At 37.7% G+C, this 24,043-nt stretch overlaps 1 protein-coding gene across 2 annotated transcripts; it reads left to right on the top strand.

The window, feature by feature from the left end:
• Positions 1 to 5,962: 5,962 nt before the first annotated feature.
• On the top strand, positions 5,963 to 19,369 carry skor2 (SKI family transcriptional corepressor 2). 2 transcript variants are annotated; one of them, XM_058412437.1, is made up of 10 exons: positions 5,963 to 6,044; positions 7,027 to 7,097; positions 11,428 to 13,276; positions 13,818 to 13,881; positions 14,467 to 14,544; positions 16,217 to 16,282; positions 16,837 to 16,935; positions 17,114 to 17,181; positions 17,595 to 17,658; positions 18,879 to 19,369. In XM_058412437.1, the coding sequence occupies exons 3-9, from the start codon at positions 11,462 to 11,464 to the stop codon at positions 17,652 to 17,654; spliced, it is 2,250 nt and encodes a 749-aa protein (XP_058268420.1). In that variant the 5' UTR covers positions 5,963 to 6,044; positions 7,027 to 7,097; positions 11,428 to 11,461; the 3' UTR covers positions 17,655 to 17,658; positions 18,879 to 19,369. The 2 variants fall into 2 exon arrangements, with proteins under 2 accessions (XP_058268420.1, XP_058268421.1); XM_058412438.1 differs by lacking the exons at positions 5,963 to 6,044; positions 7,027 to 7,097 and adding an exon at positions 10,219 to 10,361.
• The last annotated feature ends 4,674 nt before the right edge of the window (positions 19,370 to 24,043 follow it).

Below are 24,043 nucleotides of genomic sequence, written 5' to 3'. Positions count from 1 at the left end.
TAATCTTTATTCTGCCATACTTCCCACCGCTTCCAGGGATTACAGCACAGATTAGGAGATTGCACAATTAATACTGGCAGGGACACCATATGCAACGTAATTCTAACAAGTGATCATCTCTGGGCCTGAGACTGAGGTTTTAGGCAGATAGATTACGGACTCCGAGGTTGCTCGCTTTGGTTTGTTAGACACTTTCATACGTGACTGTATTAATGCTTACATGCCTGCAATGTCAGCCTAATACACTGTTTATAGCAATGAAGGAAGTTAAACATAAAACCTTTGGAAGCCCATTTATCCAATTGCCCTGGAATGCTTTCCTCATTTAGAGCACTGTGTAAATGAATGAAATTGTAAAATTATAAGGATCATAAATGGTTAATGGACTTCCTGTCTCCAGAAGAGGAGCACCGCTGGCCCGCTCCACACAAACAATGGTGATTAAGCAGTGGATTAAACCTCCTCATGAATAATGAAGTACTATGTTTTCCCTGCTTCCTGTCCTCTTCCTCTAATAGCCACATTAAAAGCTGTTTACAAGTCGGTGGTGAGAGGAACTGAGAGAGAGAGAGAGAGAGAGAGAGAGAGAGAGGGAGAGAGAGAGAGAGGCCTTAATGAGCCAGAGAAGGAGAGAGATAGAGCAAGAGATGCGGTTCCATCCAAATTAGTTCTCTATGTATACAAACATGGCAAAGAGTCAGATTTCTGTCACCTTCCTGCTACTTATCGCTGCGGTTGAGAGGCAATGAGGCCGAGATCCCAGTTGTATAGCAGGAGCGAGAGATGCCAGAGGATCGGATCTGAGGACCTGTACCTGCGAGAAAGTGTCTAATTATAAACCTTGCAATAAACAAACCTGGCTGTGGGTTTGTATAATCATTCAGAAAGTGTAAAGTTAAAAGAGTTTGCTTAACCGTGCTCCCCGTTCACCTGGAGCAAAGTTTCCGACCCTTCTGGCGTTCTTTATACCGAAAGCGTCTCATGTTACAGAAAACCTTCACTACATCCAGATCAATATTTTTTCCCTAATACACTTGTCTGTGAATGCATTTGTAAATGGAGTAGTGATCTGAAGGAATTACTCCCTAAACATTAAAAACACTCACAAACAAAGCGAATTCCCCGCTCTCACGACGTTCCATGATTCACAGGTTAACAAGTCCACTTCAATAAACATACCTGGAAATGTCGATTTTGATCCATAGTGATGCCTTACGGATAATTCCCTGTCCTGCTCAAATGGTCCAAGGTGCCTTGTTTCAAATAAAACTCTTAATGATTCACTAACTCACTAAACTTGTTAAATACAGAGTCAAACTGAAAGACTCCACCAATTCCCAAACCAGCTAAGCAATTAACATCAAAACTATTTAACAAGTTGGATTTTTTTTACAATGTCATTGATCAGTGCAACATTCGAGCGTTTTTTTATTTCATCAAAAAATCATTTTAATTTTCTAAATGAGATTTAATGTAATGTAATACTTCATTAATGTAGTAGAATTGTAGTTTGCAGTATATAGTATATATTTTAATAATTCAATTCAATTTTTATTTGCATAGCGCCTTTTACAATGGACATGGTCTCAAAGCAGCTTTACAAAAGAAGATAAACAGAGAAAGGAGAATAAATAAATAAATAAATAAATAAATAAATAAATAAATAAATAAATAAATAAATAAACAAACAAACAAATAAATAAATAAATAAATAAATAAATAAATAAATAGAAATAAATTATTAAATTAAATTATTAAACTATTTTATCCTTCTTTTATTTTATCCCTAATGAGCAAGCCTGTGGCGACGGTGGCAAGGTTCACTCCCTGAGATGAAATGAGGAAGAAACCTTGAGAGGAACCAGGCTCAGAAGGGAACCTCATCCTCATTTGGGTGACACTGGACAGTAAATAATGTAACTGTAACTGATAAATGTCCTTTCTATAACAGCAATCAATGGCTCATGAGGAACTATTAGGTCAGTGTAGTTTCTGAGGTCATTATAGACACTAATATAGTATATAAGATTAATAGTATTTCATTATTTAATTTCTAGAAGTTTATTCACTCATACTTAGTGACCACTTTATCCGGGTCAGTCTGAGGATGAAGCCTGGGATCACTCGTGGTGTGTGTGCTGCAACACAGGGCAAAGTAACACACTCATAGGAAAGGGCTATTCCACGTACATAAGCTCACAGAGGCTCATGATTGGCTAGTGTTGCTGTGATTGACCGGGCAGAGAGATTGTAAACCATTCCTCTCACACAATTACCATGAATGTTTTTTTTTTTCTGTTGTACCGCTTGAAGCTTTGACACTTGTTTGGTGGCTAACGTGACTAGCAAGCGGCGTAAAAATATCGGTCTCACCTAAAATCATATCAATAATATATGATAGAAATGAGTGAAAAAATACACACACTGTTTTTAAATAGTTACTCAGACAAATTGAGTGTAGCTGAAATGTATTGAAGGCATTTCTCTCTCTCTCTCTCTCTCTCTCTCTCTCTCTCTCTCTCTATATATATATATATATATATATATATATATATATATATATATATATATAAAATAAAATATATATAAATAAAATAAAACTAAATTGGAAGGCAGGTAGTTCTTCTAATCATTGTATATTACAGTTTCCTTCCTTGTTACATATTTAAATGCGAACCCTTAGTACGGTTTTACAGAATTATTAAAGTGTAAACGAGGCTGGTTTAGTGCAACAAACAGCAATGTTGAGTAAATGAATCTGATTGATCAGAATGTGTTGATTAATGTTCCATAACAATATCTATAATAACTTCTGCAGCACCTTGGAAGTATGGCAGATGCTTCACATGATATGAGACTGACAATAAATTGATTTAAAAAAAAAAAAGAAAAAAGGCAAATATATCATTGTTAATATGCTTCTGTGAGAAGATGCTTATTATGCTTATGCTTATTTAACATCTACGGACGGAGACAGTCAGTAAGCTTTGCACCAGAGAAAATGACTTCAGGACAGACCATTTGGTGTGTTTTGGATTCTCTGTAAGATGACAAGCTGTGATGTTGAGAGGTTGCTAAGGGAACAACTGTTTCTCTGCTTGGAATGCATTTATTTTATTTTAAGATTTAAGGAAACAAACAATGGACTGTTTATAGATTGTAATTCCCATATATATATATATATATATATGTGATGCAGTTCTTTTATAGATCCTGAAATGAAATCTGACACTATGAGTGTAAAGAGATATGCTTGGAGCTTAGAGCAGGGCTGCAGAACCACAGAAGCTACAGAACAGTAGTGACCTTCTGTGATCAGAGAGATCAGCTTCCCTTACAGTCATACGCTGCTTTTAGCTGTGTTTATGATTATTGTAAAAGACATACTAATGTATGGAATTTCCTATATAACTAATCCTGCTCATGAATCATTTGTAAAGGATGTACTGCAGAGATCAATGAGCAGCTCGGAGGTAAATGTTTCATTGCGTTGTCATCCAGCTGTCTCACTTTTAATGATGATGTTGAATGATGACTGTCTAGTTGACATGTTCTTGGCTTTTCTTTTGTGTTTCATACCAAGATATTTGACTGCTTGTTTATTCTTTCAACATTTTCCCAATTAATATTATTAAGCACATATATATTTGGGGCAAAGCCTTCACAATCATATTTGTAGATATACTGGGCGTCATTTGTTTAGGGTTTTTCTTTTTATGTAATGTAAACAGCTAATAGAGAAACTCAATAGTTGTCCAAACTGTAGGGAAAAGGGTGTGAACTAAAAGACCTTTATAATGTGTCCCAAATTTTCTGTGATTCTAAATTTTAGTTAATTAGTCAAGATATTTGGTGACTGAAATTAAAAAGATATATATTTTCCATAAATTCCAAATTAGGTTTTGCTTACTTAAATGTTACTGTTAGGACACACCATTTATTTTATTTTATTTTATTTTATTTTATTTTATTTTATTTTATTTTATTTTATTTTATTTTATTTTATTTTATTTTTTAGATTTTATACACAATTTTGATTTATTTAATCCAAAAAACATTCAGCTTTTCTTTATAATATTAAATCTCCCAACGGGACTAATGGGCAGAATGATAGCATATTGTACTCATTTTTAAAAAATCTACAAACAAATAAATAAAGAAACAAACAACTAAATAACCTTGATGAATAACTTAATAAATTTCTGAATAACTACAAAGAATTTTGGATAGATATTTATAGATAAGTTTTTGTGCAAGGTACAAAAATGTTTTCTTGAAGTACCAAAATATTTTGGGGTAAATGGAAATTTTTGTAGATATATTATTTTTCCCCCAGTAACCTATTTTTCAATACTTTAAGGATTTAGTGAGTGACAAATTAAGGGAAAAAGCAGGGGAAAAGTCTCTCTCTCTCTCTCTCTCTCTCTCTCTCTCTCTTACAGTGTGGGACATTTGTTTATGCTAGTGGCATGTTTTGGGTCCGCTTGTCCCCTTAGAGGGAAGCATCACCACAAATCAATACAAACTTCTTCTAACTGATCTACTTCATCCTATGATCACACATTTCTATTCTGTTGGGAATAGTCTCTTGCAGGATGACTCTGTCCTTATCCACGGGGCACTAGGGATCACTGAATGGTTTGATGGAGATGAAATTTATGCTCATATTCTATAACCTTCATGGTTACTAATGGAGAAGCTACAGGAGATTTTTGGCCTTTCTTTGTTACAAAAAATTCTCTATCATCAAAACACTAAGTCAGACAATATATTTTGGAAGAATCTGTACTGAGGTGCGCCGAGGCTGTTGCTGGATGCTTGGGTTTTCCTTTAATTTGTCACTTAGTTGTATATCATGATTTTGAATTTGGAAGTTTGCTCCAAACTTGGTACATATAAAATATAAAAGATGGTTTTGCCTGCACTTATGGGATTTTGAAATAAAAAAAGGTATCAGCTAAGACCACATCATTCAAGTCCACATCATTCTGGGTTTTATTTATACACAAGAGTCTCTAGAAAATTTTTCATGCCTCAATCATTTGGCTCAACTCCTAAAACTGTGATAGTTTACAACTTTCACATAATATTTAGGATGGCAGCATGCCATATGTTGTTATATCCATATATATATATAATATCTAGTGACTCCATAAAATCTATAGGCTGTGCAAGTTCCAAACCTTTGTCGTGGAGAACTCATGCCAGTGGTAGAACAATGAATTAATGAATTAATCTCAACATGAGTGTGTTAAAGAAAGAGGAAATGTTAAATGTTTGAGGCAGGTGTACTTGAAAATCTGGTCTGAAAGCCACTAGGCAATGGTTCCAGTTTTGCCTGCATGGATTGGTCCCATTCACTTCCATGGGACTGAAGTGGTACCAAAGGGGAGGCTCTTTTGCATGTTTAGTATGCATCTTTTACTTGGGAATGTGAATATAGTTTACATAATTGTACCCTAAGGAGCACTGGTGCTAAAAAGCTAATTAACAGTGCACCACATGTAGGTGTACTAAAGGTACAAAAGATGCTACCTTTATTTCTACCTATGTTAATAAGTGGGATAGCTAGTTCGTTATTTTTTTTATATATTTTATGTATTTTTTATAAATTGCATCCTTTTGTATGGGTTAGAGTTTATTTTGATATCTACAAGCACATTTTTATAAGGCCTTATTTGTCTCATATTGGGCTAAATTGAGTTGGTTGAGTCAATTACATTTGACAAACCATCAGTCACTCTATATGAAAAAGAAAAAAAAGAAAAAGAAAAGACTCAGAAATATAAAACAGTGGTGCCAGATTGGGCGGTTTACCCTGGAGTGGGATATTTTTAATCACACTGGGCTGGGAGATGTGAGTTGGCAAAGTTACAGTATGGGGCTGGTTTAGCACGCGCTGGGCGGGTTTAAATCTGCGAATGTGTAGAAAGCAGTGAATGCAATCTGGCAACCCGGCTTGTAGCGCCAGTGTGTAAAAGAGAAGCGCAGCACAGCCAGGGAGACTGAGAGGAAGCGCAAAGACGCGCGCATGCTGACAGCAAGTAAGTGATGTCCTTTATCTAAAGAGAGCGAGAAAAGTTTGCACGGAAATGAAAAACTATATGATGCATCTACAGGGTTTATCAGTCCAACTGGACGCAAATGAACACTGAGAGAGTGATAGGTGTTAGTTAATTCAACTCGGTAGGAGGGGATGCATGTGTGTGCGCGCGTGCGTGTGCGCGTGTAGGAACACACTCTTGGTATAGAATTAGTTTATTAGTTTATACGTGTAAGTAAACAAGTTTCCTCTTTGCATGTAGTCCATGTTCGCTAAATGCATGATCCCCGGTAATGTTTATTAGGCGAGCAGAGGTGATATAAACACGCTTCAATCAGCTACAGCGCAGGAATAATTCTTACAGTGTGCATTCATTCCGAAATTTATTTCCACCTACACTTTACACTGTAGGTCAGTTCAGCAGTAGATGAATTTGGAGTTGCGCGTGGATTGTAAACATGTGCGCGTGCGTAATCTTTTTGTTAATGAATAAAAAGTTTATAGGAATGAAAATTAAGTGTTCGAGGTAATACTCTGTACCCTGACTGATCATTTAGACTTTTTTTGTTTTGTTTATATATATATATATATATATATATATATATAATGACTGCTTTCTTTTCTTTTTTTTTTAAAGAAAATTCAAAGAAAAAGCATTTTATATTCTCAGTGTCCTTAAAATCCCTTAAATATTTTTTTTTCCCTATTTAGAATTCCTGATTTGAGGCATTGTCGTGTTCTTTATAATCTCTGATGTGCTTCCTAAATTCATTTATTTTTCGTTATATCGGACATCTTTAAAAAAAAACCAATAAGTTAAGAAACAGAACTAAAGAATTGTGAAAACACATTTATATGCAGTAAATCTTTTAATTATGATTGTTTCAGTTTTGTAAGAGGCACCATGTCGAAAGTAATTTGACTGCTACACACGCTAAATGGTGTGTGTGTGTGTGTGTGTGTGTGTGTGTGTGTGCTTTCAGACTCCAGCTCATGCTGCACTGTGAGGTGGACTGCAGCACATCGTCTAAAGCACTTGTGAATATCTAGCCAGGTATGTAGCTCTATATTTCCCTTCACACGAAATTTTTTTTTTACAAATCCAAATGATCACTCGTCCTTTATTCACGCTAGCTCGTAACCTGAAATGGATCTTCTCCTAATCTTTCTCCTACTTTCTGTGCACTGTGGTAGGTTTGTAATTTGTGCCAGTTTACATAAAAACCCCACTTGCATTATTTCACACGACTTCAAGCTGTTTATAGTCTATTACATCAGAAGCTCAATTTACAGTCATTCATTTAAGAACGATAACAAGTACATTTTCATTCGTAAAAACAAAACAAAACACTGAATTATGAGAGCAGTGACTGAAACAGCTTTAGAGATTGGAGGAAGAAAATAATCCCAAATGCATATTATGACCTAGTTATTTGGTTGTAAAGATAAATATAGAGAATCTTTGTGAAATCAGATAGACACTTCTAAAAAAACATAAACAAAAATGAGTGTTGTCTGATGCACAGGGATTTGTCTAGCTGAAAATGTATTGAACAGTTTTGAATGATGAAAAAATCACAGAAAGGTTGGTAAATTTGCTTTTCTAACAGAATCATTTAAATCATATTTAATACTTTTATATGATTGCGTGCCCTAAATTTGGACAAGACTGTAGGTGAGGCTGGGAAGTGTGTCCAGTGACGTCAGAGAGACATTTATTTTATCTCTGATCAAGTGAAGAATAATACTTGAAATAACCTTGATATATATATATATATATACTGTAACATATATAGAGAATATAGCATTGTTGTGGAGTGTGTGTGTGTGTGTGTGTGTGTGTGTAAATTAAATTTCTTGACACGCTAATGCGTCATTAAGTGCGATTATGATTAACGAAAATGTATTAAGACACACTAAGCGATGGCGCACGTTTCCATTCCTCGTTTTTAGGTCACACATAAAAAATAAGATGTGTTTTATTTATTTATTTATTTTATTTTTTTTCTTTCTTTTTCAAGTGAAATTCATGCAGGGACATTAGCCTAAGAAATGGCCTTGTGTGGAAATATGATGTGTTTCATCTGTTTAAAAATGGGACTAATTTGCTTCAGGCGTGTTTGATTTGTTGACTGATTTGCTGTATGATGTCTTAGTCTTGTAGCTATTAATTTCTGTGGTATCTTTCCCGGTGCATTGACCCCTATAGGTCACCGGAGCAATTCTTCTTTAAGCGCGTGATTAATTTCGCAGTAGGAGCTCCGCGCGCCTAGATGAAACTCATCATTTATTGATGCCGAAATTTTTTGAGGCGCTTCGGTGTTGGCCGTCATCAGTACTAACGTGTGTGTGTGTGTGTGTGTGTGTGTATGACTACTGGTTCGGTTATATCTGAGAGCTACTGAATCACAGGAACAACGCAAAAAATCAACCCAGCATCAACAACAACAACAACAACAACAACAACACCGGTGATTTATGGAGATCTCAGTAGAGGATTTGAGAGAAAAATACATTTTTTTATTTTTTCATTTATTTATTTTTAGTTATTTATTTACATCACCTTACTCATACACTGCATAATTTATTATTATTATTATTATTATTATTATTATTATTATTATTATTATAGTCTCGCGCTTTATCACCGGAAGTGTTGGTCCGGTACTTGGCGGCGCGCGATCCTCCGTCACGCGCCCGGTGTGTGAGAGGAGACAAAAGGCAGCAGGAGGAGATGGGAATGAGCTTCAGAGCCCAGCAGATGGGACCTCATCCCACGGGCCAATTACAGTCAATACAGCACACAATTTAACGTGCAAAACGACATTAATCACAGGGAAAAGAGCGGAATAAATAAATAAATAAATAAATAAATAAATAAATAAATAGCCCCCCGATTATTCAAAGTTCTTCAAAGTTGCACAGCACGAAAAGGTTTTTTTTTTTTTTGACATTTTAAGAAATGCTTTACAATCAGTCCTTCTTTAGAACATTTTCCATGCCATTTTAGACCCGAGATTATTATGAATGATTTCAATCGATACTTCACACTGGGTTGTTGTGTCTTAATGTTATTGATAAGGGAAGAAATGTCATCTGTTACTTATCATTACTGCCCTCACTCCTTTTTATATTATTTTGTTGAATTGTAGTCGATTCTGCCTGAATTGCCCTGATAATGATGAAAAAAAATGACAGGTCGTAATTTTCCATTCCGGTGTCGTCCTCCTCGGTGCATTCATTCATTCATTCATTCATTCATTCATTCATTCATTCATTCATTCATTCATTCATTCATATTTACAGGCCTGTATGACCTTTACATGTGCAGACTGGACCGAGTAAAACAGGCCACAGGTGGACCATTTGATAAAAGCGGATAAAAAAAAAACAACTGACAATTTATTGTTGTTATTATTATTCATACAGGAAGCAATTAGGTTTCGATTATAGGCCACTTATAGTCCCATAAATCGCTAATTATAATACATAAAGGCGAATATCTACACCTCACACGCATATGTATATATATATATATATATATATATATATATATATATATATATATATATATATATTCTAAACCGAAATAAGCTAAGATGCCTTATGCCTTAGATAGTTATGCAGTAAAAAGTAGTGTCTGATGTCTAAATGGCATTCAGCATGTATTTACAGTCAGATAAATGAAAATAGGCCTTTATTAGGTCTCAGCGCTGCTCGTTTTTGCTGTTTTATTTCCATACATTGCTGAAAGAACAATAAAACTCTGCATGGGCTCGCGCCTGTTATTAAGAATATTTGTTTTAATTGAGGAGTGTGTGAAATATTTTGTGCAAATTAAAAGCAAGCGTTTTGTTCTATTTTGTTAAACAAACTGAACACATATGGCCTGAGTCAATTATTTTTTGCCTTCATTCAGATTTCCGGTGGGCGCGCGTTTTAGCCTCGGGGCGCGTCTCTCTCTCTCTCTCTCTCTCTCTCTCTCTCTCTCTCTCTCTCTCTCTCTCTCTCTCGCTGAGTGGCAGTTAGTGAAACGTCATTGGCTCCTCGGGCCGCGCGCACCGAGGCTCGAGGACAGGAAAGCTGCGCCAATCAACGCGCGTCCGCCGACGTCTGTTATAATGGAAACAAGCCCGCGTGCGCTGCGCAGTTACTCTTGTCCGCCCGCGCGCGAGTGTTAAGGCGAACCGAAAAAAGCCTCTCCGCCCCACGCTGGACTTTTATTCGAGTTGTTGCCCGTTCTGCCGCGTGTACAGACGCAGTCGGTGTTTGTGAAGGGAGCGCGGACATGCTCGGGTAGACTGAGTATCTGCGACAGGTAAAACTTTAACTCAGAGAACTCAGCTCGCTGTGTGTGTGTGTGTGTGTGCGCGCGCGCGTAATGCCGTTAATGCCGTTAATGCACTGTTATGATATATTTCTGTGAACAATTTTTTTAAAGCTGCATTAGTATTAGTAATAGTAATATTATTAGTACTACTACTACTACTAATAATAGTATAGGCTAGTTATATTGTGTCGTTTTTATGATAACTTTATGGAAAGTTGTATTATTATTATTATTATTATTATTATTATTATTATTATTATTATTTTGGTCTTGTTGTTGTTGATGCCCCTTTAATATATTTGCGCATTTCTATTTCTGTGTCCTTTTTAAATGAATCCTGTTTCGAAATATTTTGGTCGTCCGAATACGATCTCTGATAAAATCCGATCACACTGTCAGTGTTTAAAAATGACACCGTTTTTAAAACCCAAAATGTGTCTTCTTTATTTTTAAAGCATCTGATTTAAAAAATGTATTATATTTTGGGAATGTTATAAATAATTGTTACTTTCGAGTCACGTTGTTTAATCTTTGCGATTATCACACTAAAATATAAGGGTTTCTTTTTTTTATTTAATTTTTAGAAATAGGTTCTATATGTTTCACGCTTTTATCGGGTTTTAATAGCTCGTTTGTATGCTGCAAAAAGTTGTTAATAAGAAAAAAAATATTTCAATGCCGTCTTTTTAATTCATGATATTTACATTATTTTAAAAAATAGCGTTGGCTTTGCAATCCCTGATAGAGATAATTGTTCACTCTGTCAGGGCATGAATAAATTAAATAATTTAAACTCTTTTAATTGATTAAAAAATATATATATTTTTTTGTTTTTTAAGGCAAGGCTTTATTTGTTTTACTATTTAACAGTTTTTATTAGTTTTATTTAAATCTCATTAATCTTTGCTTTATCCAAATTATTACACTGAACGATTCACTACTACAATAGCAGCACAAATAGGAAAATAATATTTAACACAATAGCTGAAAAAAATTCCTTTAAAAATTTTTCCTTCGTGGACTGAAATTCTTTTCCTCTTTTCCTCCCTCACAGATACAACCAGTTTCATATTTAAGGTCCTCATAGGATGAACAAGAGTCTTCTCCCTGGACCCACAGATATAGTAATGGCGAGCCCTCCAAGTTCATTTCAGGCAGAAGCTCTCACTCCACCCAGATCCAACCACTCGTCTTCCCTCAAACCCAACCAGGTGGGTCAGGTTATCCTGTACGGAGTGCCCATTGTCTCATTGGTCATCGACAACCAGGAGCGCCTCTGTCTGGCTCAGATCTCCAACACTTTGTTGAAGAATTACAGTTACAATGAGATCCACAACCGGCGAGTAGCCCTGGGCATCACATGTGTGCAGTGCACTCCAGTGCAGCTGGAGATCCTGAGGCGGGCCGGCGCTATGCCCATCTCTTCCCGTCGCTGTGGCATGATCACCAAGCGAGAGGCTGAACGACTCTGCAAGTCATTTCTTGGTGAGAACTCACCTCCCAAGCTTCCCGATAACTTTGCGTTTGATGTGACACATGAGTGCGCATGGGGCTGCCGTGGCAACTTCATCCCCGCTCGTTACAACAGCTCAAGGGCCAAGTGCATCAAGTGCTCCTACTGCAACATGTATTTCTCCCCCAACAAATTCATCTTTCACTCACACCGCATGCCCGAGGCAAAATACACCCAGCCCGATGCCGCTAACTTCAACTCCTGGCGTCGGCACCTCAAGCTGTCAGACAAGTCACCTCCGGATGATCTGGTGTTCGCCTGGGAGGACGTGAAAGCCATGTTCAACGGGGGCAGCCGCAAACGGGCACTGCCTTCTTCCCACTGTTCCTCCATGGATTCTGTAAAGGCTGTCAGCTCAGTGCTGCCTCACATGATATCTTCTGATCTGGGCCAGAAGCGGGGCAGGTATGATGAGGAGGAGGACCTGGACGCCAGCAGCCTCTCTCCTCACAAGAACCCACGCAGCTACCCGGTCATTCCTGTGCCCAGCAAAGGTTTTGGTATGCTCCAGAAATTTCCACCTACTTCGCTCTTCCCCAGCCCTTATACTTTTCCAGCATTCGGTTTGTGTCAGCAGAAGAAGGATGACAGTGAGGCTGTGAACGGGCAGAAAAATGGTGCTATCTCGGGCCTGCTTTGGCCAGGCCGCAAGGACACTTTTTATCCTCCTTTTTGCATGTTCTGGCCCCCAAGAGCTGCAGGAGGAATCCCAGTACCCACATACCTCCAGCCTCAGCCCAATGCTCTTTCCACTCTCACAGAAACACCTTCCCTTCGTCAGGCATTTCTTGACCTGAGTGAGCAAGGTGACACTGCCACAGGAGCTGGAGCTGGTGCTGCCATAGGCACCAATCCTAGAGCTGGCCTGTTTGAAAGTGACTGCCCCCCAACCTTGACCCCTGACCTGAGACCTGCCCAAGAAGGCTGGCTCAAACTTCTAGATGCTCCATCTCTGCAAGCCCGCAAGGCCAGCTACCACTCAGCCTTCCGGCCAGTGGTAAAAGACTCTGAAAGCATCGCTAAGCTACACGGCAACCTGGAGGAGTTTGGCGCAGAGAGGCATCTCTCACCTGGCACCAGCTGCAGCTACCAGAGTGAGAGCGCAGAGAGTGACGAGGAACAGGAAGTGGATGTGGAGACCAAGCAGGACGAAGAGCAGGAAGACTTCAGCAGCCGCGCAGCCTCGCAACAGCAGCCATGCAGTCTTCATGTTTCACGACTCACTGAAGGCACCATAGGTGACAGAGATAAAGACGTACCTTCCTTCTCCACCATCCCCCCTGAAAGCTCTACAGAGGACAAACCAAGCTTGGCTGTCAGTTCACCCACCTCTCTCAAAGACCCAAGCCCTATTCACGGCTCAGTGGAGGACACCGCTGCCTACAAAAATGTAAATATTCCCTGCAGGCACTTAAACTAATTATTATTTAAATGCGGGCCATAGACTGGCGGGATCCGTATGCATAACAAGATTGATAGCTGGGCGCTCCCTGCAGAAATGAAATATTCAGAGTGCTTTGATCCCTCCTAATAAGCCCAGTCATGTTTTGTTTAATGGCGACATTACGTTCGGCTTCTGCTTTTGTCACGCCTGTCTATTAGCCCTTTTAGTCTTTAACCTGCCGACACTACATTAACACAGGGAGCTGAAGGAGTTACACTCAGCCACAGAAGGGGGAAGAGAGGGGGCTGCTTAGCGATGCTGTAGCAATTAGTTTGAACACACACACAGTCAGTTACACAAGCCTGCTAACACCTTGCACTGTTAATCAGTCTGACAAAGGGCATTTAAACAAAATGCAGACGACAGCATTGTCATCCTCAAGGCCAATTGATTCTGTGCTTTTGGCTGGCTGATATATGTGTTTAGTGTCCAGCCTCTGGCCTGCAGACATGAATCAGGTCTAATCTGAGGTGTTTTCTGTTTTCAGTCGCACAAGGGCAGAGACGATGGGCTACCAGCGTATGCAGCAAAAGACAAAACAACACGAGCAGGTGGGTGCTATTCTTAAAAACAGGATATACCATTAAAAAAATACAACTTTTATAATAAGTTGCCTATGATGCATCTCAGCGCTGCACAATTTTGCCAGTAGTTACAGCAGTGAAGAGATTTATTTATTACCAGTTATGAAAGTGCAAGCTTAAATAAATCAGTTGCCCAGTTGCATAAATATGCATTTTAACCCTAGGTTCTTTGAAAACTCTTTCTGTGGTTGGTCCTATAACCAAAAAACCCCCTGAAAACATACTTCCCTACTTAAATATTCATCATTTGTGGTAGGAGATGATTGTCCAGAAGGTAGTTGTGGTGCCAACAAGAATGGCAAAAGCATCATTCCCTGAAAGGTTCTTTATGTAATGCGGAAATAGTTCTTCTATGGCGTTGATGTAATGCATCTGGTGTCGTTTTTTTTTTTTTGTTTTCTTTTCTCAGTGAATAATTTTGAGTCATTACTATAAAGTGTTTAACATAAGTGTACTTCCATCAAGGATTGCACGATTCAGGGCTCGATATAAACAAGCGAAACAGAGTGATGCATCTAGACCGTCATTAACATCTCTGCATCCTCCTTGCAGAAGAAAACAAAGAACAGAGTAATTTCTTTATCCCGGAGACAGAAACATCTGCACCAGATTACTGGAGAGAGAGCACAGGTAATACCTCCGTCAGTGTCATCACACACACACACACAAATAAAAGATTCAACAGTTACAGCAAGAGAGCTATAAAATCATTAGTGTAATACAGCTAGGCCGTGCAATGACTGTGGGATTAGACTGAATAGAAGAGACAAAATGGGACATATAGTGAACTGCAGCCACACTGTTGAAATGGAGCAGACTTCTTCACAATGTCATTGGGAAAATGTGATCTGTGGGGAGCCCTAATAGTTCAAGAAGACAATCAGCTCGACACGGGGAAGGTGACAATCACCATTTGAACAATATCAAACGGATATAATTGCCTTTTGCTTGGCAAAATCTTCCATTACGAAGATCATAGCGCGTTGCCTTTTATCTGTCAGGGAGACATTAAAAAGTGTTTTATGACATCTGTGGCAACATTTATATTATGGAGCCGATAATGATCTCCTCACATAATGTATAATATGTTTGAAAAAAATTACATGAAACAAATTAAATGAAACCACCTTTGCCTGATTGCTAAATGTCTCCAAGGGGCTAGCGGGGGACGTGATTAGAAGTTCTGATTTTTGGGGTCTAAAGGCAGTGTCTTAAAGAGAGCTATGTTTCTTGGGAGAGAGAGAGAGAGAGAGAGAGAGAGAGAGAGAGGGAAAAAATAATCTAATTTTCCATTTATGTAATGCAAACTGCCTTGGCTTTGACTATTCACGGTTAATTGACTGTCAAACGAGGTTGTTATCCTCAGGCAGTGTCTGCAAATTTGCTTGTCAAATGAGACAGAGAGTGGAGGAGAAGGAGAACAAGCCTGCTTTCCAAATGAGGAAAGCGTTGTAAGGCTTAAGGAGGCAAGACGCGAGACGGAGAGAGAGAGAGAGAGAGAGAGAGAGAGAGACGGGGGGGATTATATACACAAATGTGGCGGATTGCTTCATTTAAGGCATTTGATTTGCAACATATCACACAGAAAGCAGACGCCTTCACATTTTCCAATAGGTGCAATATTCTTAATATGGCAACTCCCGAGGACATACAGGTTAGAATAATTTGATATTTCACCGCAATAACAATAACAAAATCAATAACGTGAGCCCGTCTGATCCTCAGCCCCTTAAAATAAATTGCTCTTTTTGTATAGGACATATAGGTACTGGTGCATTGATGAGTATGAGGAGTTGATGGGAGTTGTATGATAATATATTAACTGGGATTGTGAACAATCAAAGCAATGTGGTTGATTTTATGTTGTTGTTTTTTATCTGAAAAAGGTGATCACGATCACTGAAATATATAATGATAGTAATAATAAAAAATTCTAACGATAATTAAAAAAGAAAAGGAAAATTAGTTAGGGAATGAATTAATAGCATTGCTCAGTAATTATACTTACACTACAACTTTTGTGGTTGTTGCTTAGATCTACAGTTGATATGAAGTGGTCCGATTACAAGGCTGTCGTAATAGGAAACTTACTGTTAGAGTGACACCTACTGGTCATTCGTTGAACTACATTTGTAATTTGAACGTACATGTTTACTTGACACTTCTGTAGAAATCGTTTTGGATACAAAATGAAATTCCCAGATGAATTCACTCTGCAACATTGACATCGTTTAGCTATTTATATAAAAAAAAAAATTTAAATGATTTTTTTTTGTGTGTGTTTCCTCTTTTCAACATGAAGCAGAGCAAAGTCAAGAAACGCACACGCCTGCGTCTCTCAAGAAGGATGTTGAGAACATGGAGAAAGGTGAGATTTACAAGAATAAACCAAGCTCTGAAAGCCCTACGGTTTTATTTCGGAGTAGATTCAGATACAGCGAGGTCCAAAATCTGGTGATTCGTTTCTAATTTTGCAAACTCTCTAGTGCAATAGTGGTTGGTTTCTAACACTTTTCAGATCATATTATTAGCAATATCCTGAGTGAAATGTTGAAAACTTTAGGAGCTTCGTATTATTTGGCATGTCCACCTTTCGATTTCAAAAGATAAAAAGTCAAGAAATAGCTGACCTTTTGAACAAGCATGGTGAATATCAGAAATTTGCTTACACTTAAAATACTCACCTAAAATTAGTGCTGATATTGAACATTTCCTTTCTTTCTTTGGAATTTTGTTTACAATTCTAAAAATGTTCTTTTTATTTCCAATTGTAAATAAAATACAATTCGCAGATTCCTCATTTATTTCAGCTTGCCAGACGCTGACAACTGTTTTTAACCAGAAGTTTTAAATTACAGTAGTACGCAGGTCTAGTTATAGCTTTTTAGATTCAGGTGTTAATCAGTGTCACTCTTCCTCCAGAGGAACTCCAGAAAGTTCTGCTCGAGCAGATCGACCTACGGAGAAGACTCGAGCAGGAGTTTCACGCCCTCAAAGGCAGCTCACCGTTTCCTGTTTTCCGTAAGTTACTCCAAAATTCTCATCCTTCAAAAATCAGAGCGCATCTGTTCGACTCTGCAAAATGATCAAATGAGAGCGCTGACAACCTGCACGATGATGGCGTATTATCAGGAAAGTGAGATTTTGGTGGGTTTTTATGGATAATGCCTCATTCTCCAATCATCCTTTTCTCCTTCAGACAACTTTCAAGACCAAATGAAAAGAGAGCTGGCGTACAGAGAGGAGATGGTGCAGCAACTACAGATGGTGAGGAATCTTTTCTTAATGACGCCACTTACAATAACAGAGCATAACATCTCACAGCTAAGCCGTTATTGCTCATAAAAAAAACGTACTCACTCAAGTCAGTGGTGCCTTAATATAAGATAATGAGCCGTCATCAAATTCGGATACATCTTCGCAATCTATACCTCTCAGCTATTGCAATAATAAAAAAAGGGCTAGGTTTTTTGAAAGAGACGAGTTAATATTTGAGGAGCGTCTTTGTTCGCTCGATCATCTGAAGAGGTTCACTCAAGAGGCTATCGGAACTGGATTTAGTGAAGCAAATTTTGAGGAAGAGACTAAACTGGATTGCTCTTATTTCTGCTTGCACCTGTTATGATTTTCCGATGGTACAATAAAATGTAAAACATTTACAAATGTAATTTTCTTTTCAGATTCCCTATGCAAACATTATCAGAAAAGACAAAGTTGGCACACACCTGAACAAAAGCTAAAATGGTAAGTAGTCTATTAGTAAACTGTTGTAAACCACAAAAAAAGTGATTAAAAAAGCATCACTGTTAATGAACCTCATGCTTAAATGCAGTGCATGATGCATGTGCAGACAGAAATATCTGTCAATATATATAATCACATGTGTTTAATCAGACATTGGGTTGTATAAGTACCAGGGCGGGGATGATCCTCCGTTTAGCTCGATATATAAAGCTAGTTATATACAATAAATGTTATTCTATACTAGAATATCTATTATAGACAGAATTGTATACGCTGTACAGAAACCAACAAGCCAAATGAGGAGAAAACGGTGACACTGTTATTCTAGCAGATCCCTAAACCAAGTAAATGAATAGTTGTACTGCTACTGCAATGTTTATTCACCATTTTAACCAGCTGTAGAATTGTGATCGAGCGATAGGTGATGATTAATTTTCTAACAGTAGCTCTGACTCCAAGGCAAATCACAGGGACAAGGGATGCTCTACATTAATAAATAATGTAAATAATACACACACATATAAAATGTTATTTAACAAACAGTATGTAGAACCCTAACCATAATATTGTGTAATTGAGCATTTATAGGATGTACGTTTAACATTAATGGAAGGAGTCTCCAGTGTTAGCGCTATTTTCAGATATAAAGCTGTCAATTTATATTTTTCTTTATGGGAGTGGACATTTCTTTCTGGTTTCAGCTGATGGAAAGAGAATGGCTGTGAGGGAACGGCAATTTAAAGCTGACGTATATTTTAACATAAAAATATAAATAATAATATATAAATAATATAAAAATATGAATAATATGTAAATAATATAAAAATATAAATAATAATATATAAATAATATAAAAATATAAATAATAATATATAAATTGGATATAAAGTAAAATAAGTGTATATAAATTGCATATAAAATGAGAAGCTTGTTTCAGAGACATAACACATATTTAATAAGACTGTATAAAATAACGTATGACGTCTGTTTAATAAACAAACAAACAATGCAGTTGTTGTGGTGTAAGAGGATTAAAAACCTGTGGAAACAGAATACCTCATGATTTTTTATTAAATGTCAAAGTAGTAAACAAATACTGAGAACTGTACTTTTGGGTTACGAAAATTATTAATTGAATTATTAATCTAATTTCATGTTTCATGTTGTCTTTATCTGAAAGTTATACAGTAACTGATAGATTGTTCTCTCTTTTCGTTCAGGTTTGGCCACTGCTATATTACATATGGACTTTATAGGCTGCTCTCAAAAATTCTTTTGACACACATATTCTGGATTTTCCTCGACAAATCTAATCTCAAAAGTGAATCCTCGTTAAGGACAACCGCCACTCATCATCTGCTCGCCAACATTCCCTCGAAACGAACCAATCAACTAAATTTACAACACGAGTATCTCAAACTCCAGCACTAGTGCTACATGACTTTCCCCAGTCACTTTCTGTACAGTGATCTCATTTTGTGCATTCATTTCTGTATTTATTTATTGATTTATTTATGTATTTATTCGTTAATTTATTTGTAAAAAAAAATCTGAACTGTGTATAAATATACTGGCTATAGAAAAAAAACAAACCAGAAGAATAATGCCTGGGGGTTTAAACACACAGCCTATTCGCTCTATAACGAAGAGTATATCTCAGAGCACTTGTGCAAAGCAGGCAAAACTTCTTTACATGTTTAAATACGACACTGACGAACCTAAAAATGAAGAATGTTATTATTGCTAATGCAAATGTATTTAAATATGTTCTTGTAGTTTCTCTACTATTTATGTGGATAATAAAAGTATATAACAGAAAAAAAAAAATAGATTTTGATATTTCTTTATTGTTCGGGCCTCATGAGACTTCAAAATCCATTTAATACAACAGATAATCAGCATATATTACATAACCCAATGAAACTGAAATATCTCTATCTAAATATAATATATATTGCTTACATTTTTTACATGAATAAATGTAAATTCTCAAAATTTTCATTCCTGACACACACTATTGTCCTTTACTGACCTGATAGTGATATCTCTAGCCCAAGGATGTCAAGGAGTCCATTTTTGAAACCTGGTAAATATTATGAAAAACCTACTTAGAAGGTTAAAACCTAAAACCTCACCTAATGCTGGAGTTATCACAGTATTATAAAAGGATTATGTCCACCTCTAATGTTCCTTTCATGATTCTACATTTACATCTTGTTTAAAAAACAACTGAGATGTTATGAGATTCGTTCATGAAAAGTGATGCACCTCTGTAATATTTACGCTATACAATTATACTATATATTGTTCTATGTAATGATTTCAGTGAATTCGGAATGCAGAATGCTGATAAAAACATACATATTAAAGCTTTTTATAAAGTATAAGCTCCGGACCTTGACCTAACTTGAGCTTCGACACGTCAAATACAAGCGTTCTGTGTGTGTGTGTGTGTGATAAAGCCAGTAGATAAAATCACTTATGTGGGTGTTATTTATACAGCACCATTCAAGCATAAATACGTAATTCACGTGCACAGAAAGACAGAAATGGAGGCAAAATAGCACTACTGTTCATTTCTTTAGTGTTTACCACCAATAATTACCCCATAATTATTTCCTGTTCAGGACTGCTATGATAAAAAATTGTAAACATGAAGAAAAATAAGTACCATAGATGATAGTTTAGTTGAATTCCAACCACTTTCCCATTTTTTAAAATAAATTCCAAATCCAAAAAATCTGACCGTGTATTCTCTCATGAAAAATTCGAACCTCGACAGAAAAATGTTTATTTCAGCATTTATTTTAACAGAATAACTGAAACCAACAACTTCGATGCAGTTGTAAGCCCCGCCCACCTATCCCAGTGACACTTATCCCGTTCCACTTATCCCAGTGAAAAAAAAGAAATTTTGGAAGAATTTAATATTGAATTTTGTGTAAGACATTTTGTCTGGCACTGTTGTCAATAATGTGACTACATTCAATGCCCCTTGTTCTTGAGACACTGAATAAAAAGAATGAATTAAAAGATATACTGCTCGAAAAAAAGGGACTTAAACACTTAAATCACACATTGGCTGTTGATGAATGATGTATTCAAGTTGAAAATCATTACTGTAATTTGTGGAGAACAAAATGATGTGACATTGGTCAATAGAAACTGAAATCATCAACCCACTGATGGTTAAATATTATATATTGTATATGGAATACACTCCCAACAACATCTGGGCATGCTCCTGATGAGATCCCGCGGGATCTTCTCCCAGACCTGGATCAGGGCAACAATGAGCTCCTGGACAGTCTGTGGTGCTATATGAAGGTCCTTAATTGTATTCAGGTCTGGGAAACATGAGGACCTGTCAGTGCCTTCGTCATCCAGAAACTGACTACACACTTTGGCCAAATAAAGCTGGGCATTGTCATACACCAGGAGAAACCCAGGGCCCACTGCACCAGCATAAGGCCTGACAATGGCTCTGATATTTTCATCCTGGTACCTAACAGCAGTAAGTGTACTGTTGGCTAGCATGTCGAGGTCTGTGTGACCTTCCAAAGATATGCTTCCTTAGACCATCACTGACTCACTGGTCATAATGGATGATGTTTTAAGCAGCAGAACTTTGTGACATTTTCAGATTCTTTGCTGTCTGTCATATGTGCTCCTGCTCTCATCCTTGAAGAGAATGAGGCCCCAGTGAAGGACTTGCCAATTCTGGTGTACTCTGGCAAATGCCAGTCGATCTGCACAGTGCTGGGCTGTGAGTGCAGGTCCCACTAGAGGATGTTGGGCCCTCATACCACCTCAAAGAGTCTGACAGTTTGGTCCTCCTGTGGGAGGTCATTTTGTAGGGCTATTGCAGTGCTCCTCCTGTTCCTCTTTACACAAAGAAGCAGATACCAGTCCTTCTGCTGGGTTGTTGCCCTTCTGACCAGCACTCCTTGTTTAACCTGGTATTTTCTTCATGCTCTTGAAACTGTGTTGAGAGACACACCAATCCTCCTTGCAACAGCACATATGGATGTGCCATACTAGAGGAGATTGATGACCTGTGCTACCTGAGTGAGATACTGCCTCATGCTACAAGTAGTGAGTAGGATCCTACGAAAACAAGAAACATGAGACAAATCAGTCAGGAAGGCTGAGGCGTATTCCTCTATATTCTATATTCAGAAGCAAAATCTGCTATTACAAAAATGTATTTTTTTTGTAATATATAAATAGCTCTGGAAAAAATTAAGAGACCACTGCAAAATAATCAGTTTCTTATGTTTTTTTCTTCCAGGTGCATGTATTGGTGAGATGAACAGTTTTGTTTCATTTTTTGTGAACTGCTGACAATATTTCTCCTAAATTCCAAATATAACTATTGTTATTTAGAGTGTATATTTAAAGGAAATGACAACACATGAAAATAACCCAAGATCAGTATCTGCAGAGCTTTAATAACTCAAATAAAACAAAATGCAAATAATTTGTAAACAAATTGTGTTAATGCTTTGGCTAAATAACATTAAGAAATCAGTATTTGGTGGAATAACCCCGAGTTGCATGCGTTTTGGCTCCATGATCTCCACCAGTCTTTCCTCTTCCATCTTCCTCTTGATGACATTCCAGAGGTTTTCAACAGGGTTCAAATCTGGAGATTGGGCAGTGGTCTCTTATTTTTTTTCCAGAGCTGTATATCCATGAATGTTTCTTTTTCATTTCATTTCATTGTCTGTATCTGATCTATCCTCAGGTCACGGGGAGCCTGTGCCTATCTCAGGCGTCAGGCGGTGGGAGGAAACCGGAGCACCCAGAGGAAACCCACCAAGCACGGGGAGATATCCATGAATGTGTTATGATGAAATATTGTAAAATAATTCCTTTATACACTTTACAAATCCAAGCATGTTAAACAAAATCATATTTTTGAAACGTAAAAAAATCCTATATTGTATATTATATATATATATATATATATATATACACTACTCACAAAAAGTTAAGGATATTTGGCTTTTGGGTGAAATTTATGGAAAATGTAAAACGTTCACGCTACAGTGATATTATATCATGAAAGTAGGGCATTTAAGTAGAAGCATGCAATAGTGATTTCCTCATCTCAAACAATTTATTGAAACAAAAACCAACAACAGTGGTGGGTATACCACAACAAAAAATGTCAATGTCTCAATAATGTGTCATGTGCCTTTGACCATCAATTACAGCTTGACAACGAAGTCTCATGCTCATGCTCTCTCACGGGTCGACTTATTGTCTGCTGAGGCATGGCATTCCACTCTTCTTGAAGGGCGGCCCTCAGGTCATTGAGGTTCTGGGGTGCAGGGTTAGGAGCCTCTACACAGCGACTCGGCTGATCCCATAGGTTTTCTATGGGATTCAGGTCTGGAGAAAGTGCAGACCACTCCATTTGAGGTACCCCAGCCTCCAGCAGCCGTTCCCTAATGATGGAGCTGGAGCATTGTCGTCCATGAAGATGAAATTAGGCCTGTGTTGTTCATGCAGGGGCACAAAGACTGGATTAATGATGTTATTCAGGTAGTATTGGCTTGTCACTGTACCATTCACAAGATGTAGGGCAGTTCTGTATTGAGTAGACACACCTGCCCAGACTGTAACACCACCACAACAGTGGCTGAAGCATAGCGCTCTCCTTGACGTCTCCAACATCGTTGGCGGCCATCATTTCTGCTCAACGTGAATCGACTTTCATCAGAGAACAGCACTGAGGCCCACTGGTCCCTCGTCCAGCGTAAATGCTCCCTGGTCCGACGCCTGTGCCTGGTGGTGTGGTCAGGTACCCTTGCAGGTCGTCTAGCACACAGACCACGCTGATGTAAACGGTTTCGAATGGTCTGACGTGACACTTGAGTGCCTCTCACCTCCCTTAAATGTGCCTGGAGTTGAGTGGCATTCATCCGGTTCCGCAGGGCGCTGTTCACAATGAAGCGGTCATCAACGTGGGATGTGGCCAAAGGACGTCCACTTCTATGCCTTTCTGTGACTCTTCCAGTCTCTCTGTATCTCTGTCGCAACCTGCTGATGACACTCTGTGACACTCTAAGCTCAGTGGCCACTTCCCTCTGAGAACATCCTGTTTGAAGCCTTGCAATGGCGAGGTACTGTTGACCAATTGTTAGGTGTGGTCTTGGTCTCATGATGTCAAAATGTGAACAGCATGATGAAGAGGACTGTTTAAATACCAGTTCTAATTGAACCAGAAAATTTATTAGTCGATTCATGGATCAAACACCAGTTGTGACTTTTGTGAGTTATGCAAAAAGTACTGAAACATTGAACATATATATATATATATATATATATATATATATATATATATATATATATATATATATATATATATAAGTGTGTG

This window comes from Hemibagrus wyckioides, linkage group LG16, assembly GCF_019097595.1.
Source record: "Hemibagrus wyckioides isolate EC202008001 linkage group LG16, SWU_Hwy_1.0, whole genome shotgun sequence".
Taxonomy (NCBI): domain Eukaryota; kingdom Metazoa; phylum Chordata; class Actinopteri; order Siluriformes; family Bagridae; genus Hemibagrus; species Hemibagrus wyckioides.
This window is presented reverse-complemented; position numbering and strand designations above follow the sequence as displayed.

What these genes read in the sequence shown, in the direction of transcription:
- skor2 (XM_058412437.1), top strand. Translation starts at nt 11,462, where the DNA reads ATGAACAAGAGTCTTCTCCCTGGACCCACAGATATAGTAATGGCGAGC. An exon ending in CTCACCGTTTCCTGTTTTCC is followed by an intron (nt 16,936 to 17,113) that starts GTAAGTTACTCC and finishes TTTCTCCTTCAG; the next exon opens with ACAACTTTCAAGACCAAATG. An exon ending in TGGTGCAGCAACTACAGATG is followed by an intron (nt 17,182 to 17,594) that starts GTGAGGAATCTT and finishes TTTTCTTTTCAG; the next exon opens with ATTCCCTATGCAAACATTAT.